This window comes from Vipera ursinii (assembly GCF_947247035.1).
Source record: "Vipera ursinii genome assembly, chromosome: 2".
NCBI classification, from domain to species: Eukaryota; Metazoa; Chordata; class Lepidosauria; order Squamata; family Viperidae; genus Vipera; species Vipera ursinii.
The window spans coordinates 241519972-241541316 of NC_139513.1; the positions used below are offsets into that span (position 1 = coordinate 241519972).

At 37.7% G+C, this 21345-nt stretch overlaps 2 protein-coding genes across 2 annotated transcripts in view; one reads left to right on the plus strand and one right to left on the minus strand.

Moving 5' to 3' along the window:
• Window positions 1-2067: 2067 nt before the first annotated feature.
• PPIC (peptidylprolyl isomerase C) lies at window positions 2068-13101 on the plus strand. The gene is made up of 5 exons (XM_083353158.1): window positions 2068-2233; window positions 7798-7911; window positions 8707-8800; window positions 11243-11427; window positions 12286-13101. Exons 1-5 carry the CDS (start codon window positions 2120-2122, stop codon window positions 12418-12420), a joined length of 642 nt encoding a protein of 213 aa, XP_083209284.1. The 5' UTR covers window positions 2068-2119; the 3' UTR covers window positions 12421-13101.
• Window positions 13102-14288: 1187 nt separating this feature from the next.
• Window positions 14289-21345, minus strand: part of SNX24 (sorting nexin 24) — an 84588-nt gene continuing 77531 nt past the window's right edge. Inside the window, exons 4-7 of the mRNA XM_083356272.1 lie at window positions 19018-19112; window positions 18200-18232; window positions 17028-17092; window positions 14289-15019 (exon numbers count right to left, since the gene is read on the minus strand). Coding sequence (XP_083212398.1) covers window positions 14949-15019; window positions 17028-17092; window positions 18200-18232; window positions 19018-19112 — 264 coding nt within the window. The 3' untranslated portion in view covers window positions 14289-14948. The remainder of the gene's footprint in view (window positions 15020-17027; window positions 17093-18199; window positions 18233-19017; window positions 19113-21345) is intronic.

The following is a 21345-nucleotide window of genomic DNA, read 5'->3' on the forward strand; positions in this document are numbered from 1 at the left end:
AAACAATTATAATTTATTTGTATGTCAAAATGATAAAAAAATTGCAGCAAAAAAGAGAAAAAAGATAAGGTCAGGAAAATATCTGAAATTAATATTACAAGGTGATCCAGTTTTGCAAAGGCTTTAACCCCCAGTTCTTTTTGTCTATTATAAGTGTTGAATTGCTTCTAAAATGTGGCCCATGTTTACATTAAACTTTTCAAGGTTTATATGCTGATATTATGTATCACAATCTTGAACAGCATCAACTGTGTAACTTGTAAGTTTATTGTTTGCGTGTTGTGGCTGTAAGCAAAGGGCCAGCTCATGTAAGAGAATCTATGATAGTTAACAAAAACAAAATCTGGCTTAAAACCATGGCTCTCACTGATTTAGAAGGTACCATTTGCTTGACATTGATTTCTTTCAACATTTTGTTTCTAAAATGTTACTCCAATCATCCTGATAATCATCCTTTTGATTGTTCAGATCTGGGAATAGCCTATAGCCTAATTTATATAATATAATATTATATATAATATAATATAATATAATATAATATAATATAATATAATATAATATAATATAATATAATATAATATAATATAATATAATATAATATAATATAATATAATATAATAATATAATATAATATAATATAATATAATATAATATAATATAATATAATATAATAATATAATATAATATTAAAATAAAATATAATATAATAAAATAAAATAAAATAAAATAAAATAAAATATAATAAATAAATTTAGGGGCAGAATTTTAACTATGACGCTAGAATCATATCAAGAAACATCATTTTCTTATTTTTAGAGTTTTACCTTGCCTTTAGGACCTGGATTTAAGAGCCTAGCAATATAAAGAGAGACAGTTTGCCATAATGATGAAGGCATCAGGCTAGAAACCAGGAGAGGATGAGTCCTGTCTTGGGCAGAAAGACAGCTGGCTGATATTGAGCCAGTCACTTTCTCTCAGCCCTAGGAAGGAGGTAATAACAAACCACTTCTACAAAACCATGCCAAGGAATGGATGCGATTGAATAGAAGAAATGTACAGACACAGACACACCAAGTTTGTAGGAGAAAACTGTGTGTTAAAAATAAAATGCCAGAATCAATTCCAGTGGTTTGGAATCTGTCCTTGGCTTGCTGAGGATCTTTTGTGATGAGCAGAGCAAATTAAAGGAATATTCTGAAATAAGACAGGATTGCCTCCCTAGGCTGGAGAGGAACAGCCCACACTGTACCACTGCAAGTTTTAGACTAGGGGTCTTCAAACTTAGCCCTTTTACGACTTGTGGACTTCAACTCCCAGAATTCCTCAGCCAGGCATGCTGGCTGAGGAATTCTGGGAGTTGAAGTCCACAAGTCGTAAAAGGGCCAAGTTTGAAGACCCCTGACAAACCTACTTAACACATTTTATGTTATATTAAAAATATTTTAAGTTATAGGGGAAATTAAGTGTACTTTTCTCTCACATCGGCTGTACTAAAATATTCAGGGGAATATACAAATAATTGCCTCTGGACAGCATCCAAACTTGTTTCGGGCAAAATAAAAGAAAAAAAAAAGGAATAACAATGCCCATTTATTTCATTTCAAAATCGGGAGGTTTAAAACCGTCCTTTAAGACGTTCTCCATCTTCTCAAGTCCGCAAGTCCCCTCCTCAAGCCAACATGGCATTTGAAGGACCCTCCACGTTGGGTCAGCGCCTCAGCGCCGCGCTCTGGAGCCCCGCGTCCGCAGCTCGCACCCCCAGCGGGAGCCACGGCCGCCCTCCGGGCAAGGCAAAGGAGCCCACGCGCCGCAGCCGTCCGCCGAGGCCAGGGGTCGGCAACCTCGGCTCTTTTATGACTCGTGGACTTCAACTCCCAGAATTCCTGAGCCAGCTATGCTGGCTCAGGAATTCTGGGAGTTGAAGTCCACGAGTCATAAAAGAGCCGAGGTTGCCGACCCCTGGCCGAGGCCAACGCGTCGGCAGCGCTCCCCTCGCGACTCGCAGGCCCCGCCCCGCCTTTCCCTCCGCGCTGCTCCGCCCCTGCCACAAAGGAGTCCGCCGCCAGGGAGAGCCGCGCAGGCGCCGGGACGTGGCGGAGGGGACGGCGAGGACCGGAGGATGGGCCGCCGCCTAGCGCCGCTCGTGTTGCTCCTGTGCCTTTGCTGCGGCGCCCGGCAGCGCCTCGCAGGGGCCGAGGCCGCCCGAAGGCGAGGACCCGCCGTGACCGCGAAGGTGACTGTCGTCCTGAGGGGAGGAGCCAGAGTGCGGGAGGGATGTAGGCCCCTCCCCTTCCCCATCCGCTGCAGAGGCGAAGCAGTTAACTTGGGGAGACAGACGGGCGCTTGCTTCGCCTCGACGGTTTCCAAGGCGATGCTTCCCCGCGCTTGGCTTGTTGCTTTGCCTTTTCCTCATTCGTGAGCTCTGGGATTTTGTAGCGTCGTCTACAACAGCGTTTCCCAACCTTAGGAACTTGAAGATGCGTGGACTTCAACTCCCAGAATTCCCCAGCCAGCATAGCTGGCTGGGGAATTCTGGGAGTTGAAGTCCACGCATCTTCAAGTTCCTAAGGTTGGGAAACGCTGGTCTACAAAACCCCGCTTGAATTGCAGAAACCTGCACCAATTTTACGGTCCTCTCTGCCCATCCCTCCCGTGACTTTTCGGTGACTTTTGTCATTTGACCGCCTCCTTCCCCGGTAACGGGGGGGGGGGTGTAACACGGTAAAGCTGCTTTTGGGGAGTGTCAGTTCTGCTGTCCTTAAGGTGGAGTGGAATGGGCTTGGATGAGTATGGGTGACCAGGATGGAGGCATTAGACCAGGGGTCCTCAAACTTGGCCACTTTAAGACTTGTGGACTTCAACTCCCAGAATTCCCCAGCCATCCGGCTGGAGAATTCTGGGAGTTGAAGTCCACAAGTCCTAAAGTGGCCAAGTTTGAGGACCCTTGCATTAGACCAGACATGTCAAACACAAAGGCCCAGGGGCCAGATCCGGCCAGCGAAGTGGTTTCATGCAGCCCGCGAAGCCATCCTGGAAACAGTGAGGGAACGGCCCCCACTGCCTTGGCCCTGGCCCAGAGACCCTCCTTTTGCCAGAGACCCTCAGATCTGTCCCACTCCTGCCCAGGCCCCCATAGGCACCCTTGATGCGAACGATGTAGAGCTGCCCATGCCCACCCAGTAGGCCATACGCACTCTAGCCACGCCCACCCAGTAGGCCATGCCCACCCAGGCCACACCCACCCACCCCCCTGAGGGCAACCGCAATGCTGATGCGGCCCTCAATGAAATTGAGTTTGACACCCCTGCATTAGACTTTTTAAAGATTGACTGACAGTATGGAGACAGTCTGTCACTTGATGTCAGCCCTCGAGATAGCCAGCTCAAGAAACAGATATCACAAAGGATCACAGGAACAATACAGGTAGTCCTCAGCTTACAACAGTTCATTTAGTGACCATTCAAAGTCACGATGGTACTGAAAAAGGTGACTTATGACCGTTTTTCACACTTAACAACTCTTGCAGCATTGCCCACAGTCACATGAAGAGAATTCAGATGCTTGGCAAAGTGGTTCATATTTATGACCGTTGCAGGGTCTTGGGGTCATGTGATCCCCTTTTGCGACCTTCTGACTAGCAAAGTCAGTGGGGAATCCAAATTCACTTAACAACCTTGTTACTATCTTAACAAATGCAACGATTCACTGTGGCAAGAAAAATCATAAAATGGGGCAAACTCACTTAACAAATGTTTCATTTAGCAACATAAATTTTGGGCTCAGTTGTGGTTGAAACTTGAGAACTACCTGTACTCTGTTGTTGTAAGGTACAGTCATAGAATTTTGTAGTTTGCCAGAGTTTTTCTTTGTTCCCTCTTGTCAAACAAAATAAGGATTATTTTGAATTTCTTATGCTTTTTCCTTTCTCAGAACAGTTTCTACATATCTTTGTCAATGTTATCTCTTCCTGGGCTATTTCTGTATACTGGAAGAACAGTATAGATGTGTCCAAAAATAATCTAGGTGACTGGGCCAGTGAAGCAGAGGAGGTGTATAGAATAAGTGAGGAGATCTATGCTAAGATGACAACCTCCTGCTTGATTCCAGAATATGTCCTACATCCCACTGATCTATAGGATGGGCTGGTTTTGTACACTGGTCTACTGATCTTCCTTTTGCTGGGCTAGAAGGGGAAATTAGCAAACCTGTTGTCAATTTCACACATACTTCCAAATAATATCTATTGCAAGAAAAGGACAATTGGTAGGAACAAGCTATGGCAATCAGTACTTGAAGTAGCCTATGGAGTACTCAAAATAACTTCAAAATAAACGTAATAAATGGAGTTATCTGTTGATTGCTAGCAGGAACAGTAAAAGGAACTATAGCACACTGATTAGTGTCAGAACCACTAATAGACAGCTGGTACAACCTAGTTCTTTTTCCCAGTTTAATTCAATCTTCCATGCAGAAAGAGCTATTCCCATTTCCAAAACAGAGATCTACAACTTGGCCAGTAAGAACTGAGAAAATTGCAGTCCACAATTTTGCCATCTGTTTTATATGTTGTAGTGTTCATACATCAAGACTTACATCCAGAGAAAACTCACCTTTAAACCCAAAATAGCTAAAGGTAAATGTAGGCTGTGTCTGCAGAATTTTTTTGGTGCTGCAGTTATTAGTGGATCACGAGAATGAGTTTTAGCACATTCTAGAGGCATTGAAGTATTGTTCTACTGAAATAACACTAATGAGGACAGGCTTCAGTATTGGATGATATAAGACACTTGAAATCACTAGTGAGGATCCTGCTTGAATATGTTTGTGAAGGAAGGAACTGGAATGAACTTGAGATAAAACCTTCCTAGAGGAAGAGCCAGTTTCTATATTTAGGGGAAGACTCCATAACTATTGGATACATATCACTGATTTGTGTGAGAGCATCAATCTGCTGGAGGCATGTAGCAGTCGGACTGTGACAGTTGAATTTGGGTTAAAGTATATAGACTTTCTTTAGGCAATACAGCCTTGGAAGCTGTGACTGAAAGGTTTATCCCTTAAATGCACACCCCTTAAAATTTAAACAAGACAATATAATTTTGAATGTATGAAAAGTAGTAGAGAAAAGATAAATGTAAGGTCAATAATTTTAAATTTACTTGTCTCAGATTATTCTTTCAGTGTGCATGTATGTATATAAGAACAGAAGAATCTACACCAAGATTTGTCAATGTAATTTGTCTGTTAACCTATATCCCTATTTGCCTATAATCAGGAAGCCAGTAGCAAGTATGGTTTCAGATTATGTTTTAGTATCTAAAGCCCATAGTTGATTCATTGCTTCTGTTCATAAATCATCCTTAGTGAAATTTTTTTACTGCTTTGTATGAATCTTGTGTGATATAATGCTGTTGAACTAAGTATTCAAAAAATTAAACTAGTGCTTTTCTGAATTAAAAAGGAGATAACAGAAACATAATGTAAGCAGCCCAGGCTCACTTAGTTGAGTTGAGATGCTATAGAAATTGAATAAATAATTCTATTTTTCTTGTTATTAACAAATCTTGTTAAAGAGACCTGTAGTAGCGCTTGCTTTTTACCAATTGTCTAAATATTTACATTATTCTAAGATATTAGGGTATTTAATTAGACCATTGGAAAATGGTTTGATTTCATGTAGAAATATGGGATGTTGCTATGCCCTGGTTATTTAGTTGGAACAGAAAAGAACAAAAGCCAGGTGGATTCTAACATTTGACAATCTGCAAGCCTTGGGAGGATTTGTAATTCCCTTACTGTATAGAGCCAGTCAGTATAATAAATAGCAAATTTCAATAGATATCAGATCAGGACCAATTGATGAGGAATCCTGATTTTTCTTGAGATAGACACATAAAAGCATAAAAGAATAATGGCCATTTTTATGCATCCTTTTAATATCACTTAATTCTTATACCTGTTTTGCAGCATATGCAGTTCACATAATCATATAACCATCTGTGCTTCCAAACTCAAAAGCCCCTACCTTTAACCCCAATTTCTAATTTTGGGGGAGTTCTGAAACCTGGATCATATCACTGCTTTGCCACGCCTCCTTTCTGTTCTGCTTTCCTAACACATTTCTGAAAGGGAGCTTAGGACAGACATTATGAGATCATAGCCCAGTGGAAATTGTGATCTTAAAAAGATTGACATATTCTTCTGTGTATTGCTTTCCAGCCAATGGACTGCTTCATTGAAGCTCGAATCTAAATATCTGTATCAGTTTATAAATACTTAAAAATGCAGCTGATCTCACCATCCAAGTGACTCTGGGCAGTTTAGAAATAGAATCCATAAAACCATATAAAAGAGATAATTAAAAGCTAAATTAAAACAGAATGAAGTACAGAATAAAATCAAGTTAAAAGATGGTAGGAGTGCCTCCAGGCCATTAAGTACCCCAGGGGTGGGTTCCCCATCCCCCCGTCTTCAATCCCTATGTCAATTGGCAGAATCAAGTCTTCATGTTCTTCTAGAACAGGGGTAGGCTCAGGAATTCTGGGAGTTGAAGACCATGCTGGCTCAGGAATTCTGGGAGTTGAAGACCACGAGTCATAGAAGAGCCAAGGTTGCCTACCCCTGTTCTAGAAGATCAAAAGAATGGGGACCAATTTCATCTCTGGGGGCAAGATATTCGGGGGGGGCAGTGGCAGAAACCACACCAGTCAAAATTTAATTGATGGGGTCCCTAAATACATCTCCTGCCTGATGGGACAGACTGATGTAATTGGGACAAGATGGTTCTTCAGGTAATTTCTTAGATTTTGCCAGGACCATGATGTGTGAGGAAGGCAGGCAATTTTGGGAAATAAAACTATATGCAACATCCCACAGTTGGCAGAACGTGTATTCACAGGGTAACAGCATGTTTTTTTTAATTGCCATTTTTATTTTTTTTAAAAAGGAAAGTTCATAGTGTTTCCCCTGTCTAAATCTTAGCATTTAAACTAAGTAGCTACTGTGTTGTGTTAAGTGAAAAATCATGATCACTTAATAAAACCTGAATATTGCTTTCTTTAATCGTGAACTTGGATAGTTTGACTATTGATAGGAGCCAAAATGGACTCATTGAGAAACACTTGAGAAGTAACAACTTTTGATGCAGTGATGAAAAAGTTGAAAAATTCGTTCTTTAAAACTCTTAAGTGGATAAACCCAATACCCCTTACTACCCAAACGCGGTCCAATGACAACTGAAAATTCTGACTAGACATAGTTTTGAATCTTGGTTAGAAAATTTAAAAAAAACCAGTAAAGAAAAGTATTAAAGTGTTGTGAAGCATGGCTAGTATTTCTGTTACGAAATCAGGAATTGTTATAACATTTGACTCTATGACTTACTTACACAGTTGTATTTCTGAACTTGTAATCCACTTGATACAGACCCTTATCACCTTGAGATCATAAAACAGGAAGGTTATAAAAGTATAAGCCTTAATTTACATACATGCATAGTTAGTGGTAGAAAATAAGTGTAGCTAATATTTCTTTACATTCTGAAATGGGTAGCATGAAACTTATGAAATATTCCCATCTCCATGCTATAAATATAATCTAAAGTGGGAGAAGACATTGAGAAATGATAAATCAAAAACCTTTTTTCTTGGTTAAAGTTTTTGTTAGAAAAGTTCCTTATAGAACCTGAAAAGCACATTATTTAGAATACAACAGTTTATCTTCTACTAAATAGCCCTAGTCTAATAATGATATATCATATTGACAGTGATTCCTTTTTCCATTTTTGAAAATTTCCAGGTTTTCTTTGATATAAAGATTGGTGACAGAAATGCTGGCAGAATTGTAATTGGCTTGTTTGGAAAGGTAGTACCAAAGACAGTAGAAAACTTCATTAAACTTGCAACTGGAGAGGTAAGAGCTTTTTTAAAAGCTGTTTTCATATTTAATAGAAAAGAAATATATATACTTAATAGTAGTAGTAATTTTGTCACATGTCCTTATTTATCTGATGTCAGTAGTGACTGATCCATTATTTTCTAGCAATAGGCAAGAGTTCAAGTTTTCCTTTTCAGTTCAGAGTTGATGTCTTGAAGGTTCTCCTCCAGGTCTGGTTGGCTTGGTGCAGGGGGGATAGAGTGAGATGGTCTCTCCCCCTCATACAGAAAAGGTATAGAACTGTGGTGGCGATACTATGGCATGGGTGCCACAGGTGACACGCAGAGCCCTCTCTGTGGGCACGCGTGCTGTCGCCCCAGTCCTAGGCCTTCAGCTGGGTTTTATAAAACCTTTTTGCTTTAGGCCTCTGCCGCCATGTACACAAAAAAAGGTTCAATTAATCAATCAATTTCAACTTCTCGCGGGAAAAAAAAAGTTCTCGCAAAGTTGGAATTGATTGATTGAACTTTTTAGTCCCACCCAGTCTGCCGTTACTATCATAGCCACGCCCACCCAAAGGGCCACGCCCACCCGGCACTCGATGATACATAAGTGGGTTTTGGGTTGCAGTTTGGGCACTTGGTCTCTAAAAGGTTTGCCGTCACTGGTATAGAAATTAAGCTCTGACTATTACTAATAGGATGTTCTGATTTTTTCCTCATTTAAATTAAATAACCACACCGTAATAGTTGTTTTGTTAAACATTTAATTGCACCCATTGTTAATTGTAGCAACTGTACTGAACTGCAACTATGTCATTTTAAATTTTAGAAAGGATTCGGTTATAAAGGAAGCAAATTTCATCGTGTAATCAAAGATTTTATGATTCAAGGAGGTGACTTTACAGCTGGAGATGGTACTGGAGGTAACACTGCTTTCTTTACAGAATATTCACGTTGCCAGGTCCAAATATCAGAAGAGTGCTGATAGCCTTGCCCTTTGGACCATCTTTCAGAGATTCTGGTGGCTTTTCATGAGGCTTTAAAAACCTAGCTATGTCCTCCTGAATTTGGTCTCTCCCCGTCATATAGAAAGTGTGGGTCAAAATTAAGTTGGGGTGTGTGTAGCTCTATTACTAACAGGCCTCATTTCTTGGCTTCACTGACAATTATTATGATAATTGTCTTGGCTGCTGTATATATTTTTTGGCAGTTTTTAATTGTTTTAGCATTGTTTGCTGCCCAGAGTCACTTGGTTGAGATGGAAACTATAGAAATTAAATATAAATAAATAAAGCAATTTAAAGCTGTATAATACAGTGCATTCAGAAAGTATTCAGACCCTCTTCACGTTTGTCAATTTTGTTATGCTGCAGCCTGATTCTATAGTTGTTGTAATTCATTTTTTTCTCATTAATCTACACTTCATAACTCTCAAATGGAAGACATTTGGCAGAACCAGGACTCTTCCAAGAACTGGTCACCCTGTCATACTGAGCAATCAGGGGAGAAGGGCCTTAGTAAGAGAGTGACCAAGTACCCCATGGTCACTCAGACTGAGCTCCAGAGTCCTGTGTGGAGATGGGACAGAGTTCCAGGGCAACCATCATTGCAGCCCTTCACCAATCTGGGCTTGATAGCAGTGTGGCTATGCAGCAGTCTCTCCTCAGTGCAGAACACATGAAAGTCCCCTTGCAGTTTGCAAAAAAGCACCTGAAGGTTTCTCAAACTGTGAGGAACAAAATTCTCTGTTCAATCTTGATGAAGCCAAGACTGAACAGTGGCCTAAATTCTAAACCTTATGTCTGGAGGAAACCAGGCACCTCTCATCACTTGCCCAATACCATCCCAACAGTGAAGCATGGTAGTGGCAGCATCATACTGCGAGGATGATTTTCAGCAGCAGGGACTGGGAGACTGGTCAGGCTTGAGGGAAAGCTGAATGGAGCAAAGTACAGAGATATGCTCAATGAAAACCTGTTCCAGAGCGCTCAGGACCTCAGACTGGGCCGAAGGTTCACTTTCCAACATGACAATGATACTAAGCACACAGCCAAGACAACACCAGAGCGGCTTAGGGACAAGTCTGTGAATGTCCTAGAGTGGCCAGAGCCTTGACTTGAACCCTATTGAACATCTCAGGAGGGACCTGAAAATGGCTGTCCACCAACGGTCGCCATCCAACCTGACTGAGTTTGAGAAGATTTGCAAGGAAGAATGGCCCCAAATCCCCCAATCCAGATGTGCAAAGTTTGTCATGTCATACCTAAAAAGACTTGTGGCTTTAATTGCTGCTTCAACAAAGTACTGAGTGAAGGGTCTGAATACCTATGCCAATGTGATATTTCAGTTGTTCCTTTTTAATAAACGTGCAGCCATTTCTAAAATTCTGCTTTTACTTTGTCATTATGGGGTACTGAGTGTAGATTAATAACAAAAAAATAATAATTTCAACAACTGTAGAATCAGGCTACAGAATAACAAAATAGACCAAAGTGAAGAGGGTCTGAATACTTTCTGAATGCACTGTATGTACTCTTTCTGATTGCTTTCCTTAAACAAAATATATCTAAATATGGCATATCATAAAAATAAAAACATTTCACTTTAAATATATCACACTATAATAAAGTTGAACTGTGCACCATCAGGCACATACATGATGTAATGTGTATTAAAACAGGGGACACCAGCCTGTGGGTAGCAGCCCACTACTGGCTGTGGCCCAATTACCACTGGGCTATGTGAGTGGCTGGCTGGTGCGTGTACATGTGCATCTGCGTGCACAGCTCCACTTGTGCGCATGGCCCCATTCGCACAAGCAGCTCTGCAAGCGTTGGGTGCATTTGCGGCTCCACTCGCATGACCGTCATTGCAGGCGCTTGTGGCCCCACTTGCATGACCTTCGTCAGTGTTCATGAACCCACTCATGTAAGCTTCATTGTGGGCACCTGCAGTCTGACTCATGCGAGCCTCATTACGGGTGCTTGTGGCTCCACTCGCACGAGTATTGCCGCAAACGTTGTGAGTGCTCATGCATCCATGTATACATGCACCTGCCCCGCCCACAAAATCATCCCCTTTGCCCCCACTCCAAGGCCTGTGTGCATGCACGTGCACATGTGCCTGCCCTGCCCACAAAATCATCCCCTCCCCCCCCACTCTAGGCCGCTAACACAGAAAGGTTGGGAAACTCTATTAAAGCACACATACACACATCTACTCACACTCTTAAATTTTTGCTTGGCAACAATTTCCCTTAAACTAGTGGCTAGTTGGAAGACATTTTGCGTAGCTCTACTAGCGAGAGCCCTGTGTTGTAAAACTTTCTAAACAGTGCTTTTGAAAATCAGTATTTTGTTATCTAGGAAGAAGTATCTATGGAGATAGATTTCCTGATGAAAACTTCAAGCTAAAGCACTATGGCATTGGTTGGATCAGCATGGCTAATTCTGGCCCAAACACTAATGGCTCCCAGTTCTTCATTGCTGTAACAAAACCTGGCTGGTTAGATGGGAAACATGTAGTATTTGGAAAAGTCATTGATGGAATGGTAAGTGAAATCTACAATGCTTTTATTTATTAGAAATAAAACACTGTTCTGAGTGTAAATTTCTTTAGTTCAAAAGGTGTACTAGTTGCATACTCAGTGAAAAGTTAATGATACCTACAGAAAGCATCTTACTGATGGAAAAAGTGTTGTGTAATTCTCTAGCTGGTGAGAATTATCTTTTGTTTCATTTTCAGCATCAAGCAAGAATTTCTTACCCTTATTTCCTTTACAAAATATAAGGAAAGGTTTTTAGGTTTTGTTAATTTGTCAGTAAGAAATGTAGGTGGTACAGTGTTTATATTCTTTTGATGATTTAGCAGTTTTACAGAGAGCTACAGCAACAGCTTTCACTCAGATTTAGTTTCTTCTAGAACAGGGGTTTCCAACCCCTGGTCCGTGGACCGGTACCCATCCATGGCATGCCAGCAACCAGTCCGCACAAACAAGCAAAACCCCATCTGTGGGATGCAGGCAGCACACAAACCCACACACACTCTGGTCTGTGGAAAAACTTTTCTCCACAGAACCGGTCCCTGGTGCCCAAAAGGTCGGGGACCTCTGTTCTAGAAGGCAAGCCCTACCATTACACATGATCATAGCTGTGATGCAGAGTTGATTTTTTTGACTGAAAAGCCATTTATGTAAAAAAAAAACTTTGAAATGAGGCTTCTGTGTACTTTGTTGTTCAAATCACTAGGACAGAGAAATAGATTGCATCCATGGTGATGAGCACGTAGAGATATAAAACCTCTAAAGTGAAAAATTCCACAAAATGTAGACTACAGCACACGCCTTATTTGTTGTTTGTGTGTCATACCTAATTTTTTTCCTTTTCATCAAAAGCCTCTCTCTCTTTAGTCAGTAGTACATGATATTGAACTTCAGGCAACAGATGACCATGACCGGCCTCTTCAGGACTGTGTGATCATTAACAGTGGAAAAATAGATGTAAAAGAACCCTTTGTGGTTGAAGTAGATGATTGGAGAAGTTGACAGAAATAGGAGCACCTGAGCTGCAGTAATGTCTGGTTATCAATGTGTGAAGCTTCTATCAAAAAATACTTTGCAAAGACTATACAAGGTGACCTTGCAGGTAAAAGAAATACCTGGGTATTAAATGAGGAAATGCTATGCTATTACTTTTCTAGGGCAAAACATTTCATAGGTGTTGATTTAAAGAGATTGACACTGAGATTATCTTTACACGTACAATACAAATATTTATAGCCCCTTGTTCTTTGTTTACTAGTATCCACCTTATGAATATTTTTAATCTCTTTGCATAATAATTTTGAAACTTTGAACAAAGCCCCTTATTTTTCAACCAGCACTTCTACAGTATAGAGTGTGGATTTCCTAATTTATGAATTTGAAAATAGACTTGGAAAAATTACTATGTAATTGAACAAATTATGCTGACATAACAAATGCCTTGCATCATCCTTTTCAATAATACATAGATATCATTTATTAAAAGACGTCACTTCCAACTAGAAAATGCAAAATATGTCATTATAGTTACATATTACTTTTATAATTTTATCATTTAAATCTTGTTTACTTACCTTGTGTACAAATATTAAACTACTGGTGAAAGATATACTGTTTTAAAGCAATGCTCTATTTTGTCATGCATAATTTATTATTAATCCAGATCGATTAGTTTTAAAAGATGTTAATATATTTTCATTTTCTATACCTAACACAGTAGTAATAATGTAAACCAAGACAAGAATATTATTTATTGTCATGGATTATTTCCTTATTTCTGCCCATATTCGTTACAGCTAACAATAAGGAGCAAAACATGGATACTTAAAATCATAAAAACTGTTAACATCAGTGTTAAACCAGTTCAGAGTGAAAAGGCTTGACCATAAAAGTGCAGACATATTTCAAAACAGTGGAAAAATGTTAGGGCTGAATGAAATGGGGAATTGAATTTTGTTCAGCATTGGAGAAAGTTTTCTCCTGGGTGACAGACAAATGGACTTCAGAAAATGAAGGTATTTTTAAGAAGTCTTTCCTTGACAGGTTCACAGTATTTGGATCCGAGGCAGGAAAGCTGCTTTGAAGAGGATGTGAATGTATTGTCTGCACCTGCTGTTGCCTTTTTGAGCAATAATATCTACTGCTTGATAAGATTTGATGGTAACGTTGACAGAGGAGATGGAAAATCCCCAGTAGCATTCAGGAAGTCATTTTAACATTGGCTAAAGTTCATACCAATGGCCAACCTAAAGCTGCCCAGAGAATGATCTGCCAGGACAACTGAAACACAGGAAAACACCTGACTGCAACTGCCCTTGAAGGGGATAACTAGAATATGTTCTTCTGTGCCAGGTACCCATTGGCACAGAGTCATGATTGTTATGGTAGGCGTGAATCCCCCATGTTAAGAAGCACAGCATGTTACAGCTCCATCCACAATATGACTGTGTGCTAGCTATGGCACATGTACTCAAAACTGACAAAGTGGTGGATGGACATGTGACCAACAAGTTGGTATTTTTATAGATGTTCATTATTTCACTGTTTTGGGGTTTTGGAATTCCACATGTTGATAAACAAAATGTTCATTTGCAGAGTTGACAAGGTAGACGAGCCTTTGGGATGAGATCAAAACTGGCAGATTTTTACTATACATTTGTGTGGAAGCAGTATTTTCATTTTTTATCCTAGGTCTGGTGATGATTTCTTATTTTTAAATTGTGTTAATGCATATTTGTATGTTTTTGAGTACATTTTTATGTCCTTCCATCTCAAACCTTTGGGAAAGTGCTTCATTTTTAACAGATAAAATAAGGGGAAATTCCAGGAGCTGGAAAAGGATAGTCAAGTTGAACTGCCTCTGGACTGGCTAATTATTTTTATTAATCATGTTCATTCTTATCTGTATTACAAAAGGTTAAAAATTAACACAATTTGGAAAATGACATTAAGCTTGGGCTAATAAAAGCATTGCAGCCGAATTTATGACATAAATTAAGACTAAACCAAACTGCAAGCACATACACATTTCTGTCCCTAAAATAATACTTATATAATATGACATCAGAAATACTGATACAGTGAGCTTATATTGCATTTCCAGTTTTAGCAGTTATTTTTTAACATTTACATTTTTTAGTCATACATTATATTTCATGTATCCACTGCCAGCAGTGAGTACAACGTGGAGACAAAAGAATTAGGGTAATGATTTATCACGAACACACAAAAATTATAAATACATGATGAAACTTGTTAGTGTAATTTGGCATTTTGTCAGTTCTTTTAAAATTTAAGTATTCAGAGTTTAGTATACAAGTTCAACCAAGTAGCGTTTTTCCCCATTTGTAATCTTGAAAAGCAGCCATTTTAAGTGATACAATTAAAAAATCCCAAAAGTTCCAACTTCAAACATGAGTGCCTTGCTTCAATATTTTGACTTTTACTTTTAAAAAAAAAAGTCTTCAAACCCCTGCATCGAGGAATATAACTTGAATTTACTCCGATTATTTTCCATCCAAAACCATTTTCTACCTGGGTTGTAGGTGGGGATAAAACAATCCATGGAGAATGCCTTCAATAACTACATTTGGAAAGTCATCTGGGGAAAAAAGAGAGAAGAAAAACTGCTTCCTTACATATGTCAATACAATATAAATGTTTTTGTAGAACCTAACAAGGCGAAGCCTGGTATAATTTAGGATATTGCATCACCACTATGTTTATCTGTGCTCAGAATTTGTTATTAGTAATGCTGTTTCAGCAGGAACCCACTTTAGTGTAGCCCAGGGCATTGCTTGAATGCACCGCCAGATTTGTAGCTTATTGATTTAAAGGGATGTTCTAATACTTAATGCTGCTAGGCTCCAGCTCTCTTTATCTGAATCTTTTCTCACAAGGAAGATGGATTACACTGGCAATTCAATTTCTAACAAAATCTCAATACACTTGAAGGAATTCCAAGATTTCTACTGGGAATACTCCACAGCAGTTTTTCCACTATAGTTTACAGCACAGTTTTGTCCAAGTTGACTGGAAGAGGCTTATGCTGTCGCACAAACAGCTCTACAGCAGGAAAATGACAAAGTTTTTAGTTAAAAAAAAGGAACTTAAGAACATTTGGAAAAAGTCCTAGAAAGAAGTTAAGCAAAGTTAATCAATACGACAGATACAAGAATTAAATAAAAATATTCACAAGAAGGAAAATTTCAGTAAAAAAAATGTGACTGAGGTTTATTTTATCTTTAGTGCTTAGAGATAATATTTTTCAATGTTTTATAAATTTTTAATTTTTATGGCTAGAATGAAAAAATAATCCTATATTTAATATTACCCCAATATTCAGTTGTTCATTGTCTTCTGTGTTTTAAATTCAATGACATGAGTTGAATTTAATAAGATCTTGCCTGAAATGGTAAAACACCACTATCATTCCATTCATAAATATTGAAAGTTGGAGAAGGGTAGGAAAATTCTTTTTTTTTAGCTTTAATGAAATTGTTTAAATTTTAATCAGTTCTTGTCTCTTTTTCTGAGTCTGGCATCTCACAGTGCAATCCCATTAATCTTTTCTCAAAAATACCATTCAGTACTTGCAGGCAAGTCCTTCTTCTATGAAAACATTTCCAAGGTAAAGATAATTACTAAAATAGTGGCATTCAAAGTAATTTTTGATTTCTTCACTTCTGGACTGGAAATTAAAAATATAAGTATGGATCTTAGAAAATGAAGTAAGCAGTTGGCTTTATTGTACCCAAATTTTCATACTGTGCTAGTGCTTTATTTTCTGAGTGTAATCTTAACTTTACAAAAAGCATGACTCAATATAGCATGATTTGGCAAGGGCAGTAACTTTATATAAGCCAGAGAAACAAGTATTCCATGTTAATAATCCCAGTTCAAATTTCTATTTCTTTTCCAAAGAATAGGAAAGTGTAATGGGCTTTACTCTCCACAGTTAACAGTGACTGGCAAGATTAATTTAACCAAAGAAACTATTACAAGAGTTAATAATTAAATATTCTTCCTTTTGCACTATATCCCAGCCCACATCAATCACAACAGCAAGCACATTTTATACCTTAAAGAGGAAGGGAGTTTAAGACTTAGTTTGAACATTAACTCTACTGGAGACATCCAATATTGCTCACTTCACAGTATAATTCATGATATTACTGGATATTGGGAATATTTGGGGGGGGGGGAAATTAGCAAAGTTTATGTGAAATATCATTATGCTACAATAAAAAGATAGCATATATAAGAACACAAAAAAGATCATTTTTCATTCAACTATTTGTTTTTATAATTCTTATCAAAATATTAGCAGTGCTACAATATCCATTCTGTTTAAAATTCACTTCCAAGAGCTTTGCTATTGATGTAGGAGAGCCAAGATAACAATATATTTTTAATTTTTATTTCTAGGAGGGCTGTCTGCAAAAAAAAAGTTCATTTCTCAGCAATTACTTTAAACAGCATTAAAATAACTCCTGATGTATTTTGCCAAATTATTAGAATTTGAGCTCAACATCCATTTATAACAATGTGGTTTTTGTGGTATGGGGCAGATAAGTAAAGAACTGTTAATAGATGACAGGTCTGATTACCATTGGCTGTAGGCAAGACATATGGATCCCTTAGGAACAGCAACACGGGCTGGTGGGACAGTTTGCTGTAAAGGTCAAGAACAGGAATATCACCATCGAGGGACACTAAACCAAATACACTACAAACTAGCTTTGATAAAGTAAGGCAGTAGAACTGGTTAGGGATACTGCTTATATATATATAAATCAGTTTTATGGGAAAGGAGAAAAAAATCCATCATCAAGGAATAATGCTCACATGCAGAAGATTACATGTAATACAAGGAATAGGTATATTTACTCAGAACCTAATCCAGCTGAGTCCAGAGAGGTTTAATTTCTCACAAGAAGTCCAATGATCATGGTACTAAAACTGGTTCAGTTGTTACGCTTGCCTGGAAATAATCTCAGGATAAAGTAAGTAGTTCAAGTTTGCACTTGTCAGCAACTTCAGTGCCTTCTTAGGACTTCCAACATTAATTTATTTCAGTTGCCGGACCTCGTGTGGATTTAGGACACTTAAATAAAGTGTCATCATTTCCCTCCCCAGCTATTACACAAAATATGTAAATAAAGAAGGGATGCCCATATCATATTGATCTGTGGGCAGGAAAATGGTACCACAACCAGATTTAACTACAATTAAACTTAATCTCTAGGCATAAAAACCAGAATTGATATAATAGTAGATAATGTATAGGGAGGTTTTTCTGGTTCAGAAATGCATAAAGAGGAAATATGGAAAAAGGAAATCTAAATGTAATGCAGAACTGTTAATTCACATAAGATAAAGAAGCTGACAGATAAGAGCTAATATCAACAGAATGAGGTTGTAACTTATAAATATTCTTTAAAACATTTTGTTAGGCTCTCTTTCAAAAATTAACTGTGTGGGGATAAGTACATTTAATCATGCAATATTAAATGCCTGATTAACTTCAATATAAGCAGTTTAAAATCCTTTTCTATTCAAAAGAACAATACAAAATAGTGGCTCCTAAAATCTTTATTTTGCCCAATGCTTCCTGTTAAAAATAATTTTAAAAATGGTATGCATTCATTGTATCTGTTGCAATGCACACCAAGACATTTAAAATTTTGCTAGAATGCTAAGAATAATTTTTAAAAAATTATCTCACAATTATATAATACATATAAAAACATTTCTTAAGACTATATCATAATGAACTTACCTTGATTCTTCAGATTCTGTTTCTTCAAAAGAACTGGAATATAATTTGTTAAAAATATTAGAATGTACAGATTTAAAATAGACACTCCACATCAGGAATAGCAAAACTCTCTTTAAAAACGTATTTCAGCAGTCTTATGCTTTCCTGTAGCCAGCTGTTAAGGGTGTCCACAATGCACATAAAAAAACCATGCTCAATGGCATTTTATGGCTGGCATCTGAACTTTTATGATCCTTTCCTCACAGCTATCCAAATTTTAAAATTATTCCAATGTAAATATTTTTAAATAACTTCTATTTTAATGCCAACTGTTTTTCCATTTTTTATGGTAATGAATGTTTAACCCTGCACACCCAAGTTCTTTAGTGTCGTTTCATTACTGTTCAAGAGGTCATGTGTGTTCAAATGTCCCAAAGGATTTTTAGTATGTATATTTTTTCCAAAGAATATAGACATACATAAACTCCTTCCACTGAAATAAATGAGTGTTTTCTAAAGAAGGAACCTGTGTTGTCAGCAAAGGTTCTAAACCTGGAGCAGCTCTTCAAACAGACTAATGCCAAATTATACCAAATACTTAGATATGAAGTCAATCTCAGCATGGTAATGCCAAAACACATTCATCAAGAACTTCCTTCTTTTATACGCAAAATAGAATCACTGAAGATTTTCTTGAACATTTTTAAGTGCCCTGTTTAAGGAAATATTCTGATACTTTGAGACAAATTGTGAATAAAATTTTAATTAATAAAGGGAAATTGGAATTTTAAGTTTATTCTGCTTTGTTGTATTTTTAACTGTATGGATAAGAATCTTACCCACAACTTTCTGCTTTTGGGAGAGAAGGAAAGTGACGAACGTTGAGAAAATCAAGAAACATCTTGGGAAGTTCTTCGTTTTCTAAAACAATACTCTGTAATAAAAAATAATAATAATAAAAATAATGCACTTCATCCAACATGATCATATCCAGTAGTCATTTTGCTAGTAGAATCTGAAACACATTCATCCATCACAGCAGCCAGGGAAAAGTCTTCTGATTATCTGGGAGTCTAGCTAGCTTCATTAATGAAAGATTTAGTGTGTCTTAACAAGGATAGGGAAGTGTTTGATTTGATAGATCACCACACAACACACAGATTCATCTCTAGCACCCTAAGTGCAAGATCACTGGTCCAAGTGACAATCAATGCAAAGTTCAGTGGAGATTAAATCCATATATTTCATAAGAAATAATTGATGATGTAACCCATAATCATTTTATAAGGAAGAAATTAGCAATATATTTAAAGCTGTCTATAGTTGTTAAATACTCATTTATCAAACTTTTCTAACAGATTTCTAATCTGGGAATGTGACAATCAAAAATTATCCTTCCTTGTTATTATTAACAAAGACAGAATGAATAGTTTGGTCACTCTAGAAAAAATACATAATTTGATAGACAGGTTTGGGTTAAAGTCTGATAGATCGAGAGATCAGCTGAACTTAATTCAAGGGCTGCAAATAGACAATAGGAAAAGGCCCTTGGCATAAAGAAGATATTGAAAAGAAAGAAAAAACAGCTTTTCATTAGGAGGATCAGACCAACTTTATATGGCTGACTGTTTCCACAACATGTATATACAGTATTTACTAGATTTATATCATGCCTTCTCTTCAGAAGCTCAAAGTGGCAGTTAGAACACACTCCCATTTCCCCCGCACAGCAATTTTATAAGGTAGATTGGCCTGTGAGAAAATAACTGGCCCAAACTCATTCAGTGACTCTGTGGCTGAGGAGGAACTTCATACTGGACCTCTCTGCTTCTAGTCCAGCATTTTAATCACAACCTCAAGCTTATCTATAGTTGTTAAAGACTCCTTTATCAAACGTTTTCTGTTTTAAGATCACTGCAAATCATTTTCCCCCTGCCCCCCCAAAAATACAAAAAAAATGTTTTTATAAAAAAACTGGGGAAAGTTTTTATTTATTTATTTACAAGTTCACAGAAAGGAAATCGTGTAATGAAAAATGTTTATCCTGAAGCATATCATATTGATTTTGGATGAGAAAACAAAGTCAAGAGCAATAGTAGTGGAGTAGCAGAAGGCAGTCTTGATCAATGCAATCAAATTATATTGCCCCTTGTAGGATAAGACCTTTGTAGGGCTGGCTGAAAAGTTCATTTGTTCACACTGCCTATAGTAAGTCAGACTCTATTATAACCATCCATAATGACAATATTTGGTTGGGTGCCACAACTAAGAAAAAGTGAAGAAAGTATGCTCAGAACAGAAAATACACTTCATTTTTTTTAAAAAAGGAAATAGAGATGAAATCAATGTTTTGCTTTCTAATGTCTTTGCTCTTGTGTAGATCAAAACTCAAGCTCTATTTTTTTTTAAAGAAGATCAGGTAATTGTATCAAAATGATGAATTAGAAAGAAAAGTGTATTATCTCCAACTTGAAACCCTCCAGATCTGTTGGATATATAGTTCCCTGCCAGTTGGCCAATCTGATGCTAATCTGATAGCTTTGCAAAAGACAAATAAAATTTTAAGAAGCCAGCAAACAATTTTGCAATATATTTCCATGGTGATCACCCATTCCCAATCCTGTTCTTATAATACCCACCCATCCGCTCCAGATTGTTGGCTGTGCTTCATCTGGACATGTCAACAGTCAATGGCTTCTTGCAGGTCAGCAGATAGGTAGGCTGAGTTGCATCTCATATTATATGCTGACCACCCTGGCCTAAACTTGTATTTTCTGGTATTTAGAAAGCCTTTCAATTCACCTTTACACGAGAATTCTACATTAAATGTCTTTTTCATTTGCATTTTGTAAAATCAGCACTCTACTGCTACAAAATTCATCTTGCTTTGCATTTTAGTTATTCATAGAAGGAGGGGTGATGGGGGATGTAAGTTAAAGGATATGTGAACTGAATAACAATACAGGCTGTTAACCCAAGCAAAACAAAGTCCTAATAGTCACTAATCTAGGGATTGAGGGAAAATATTGAAAAAGCTCTGCAGGCAATTAAATACACTTTTAATGTAGTGAGAGAAATGCTTTTCACTGTAGGTCATTTAGATCTATTGGAGTGTATCTGGGCTACAAAGTCACTATTAATACTTTTTTATTGGTTGATTTCAGAGC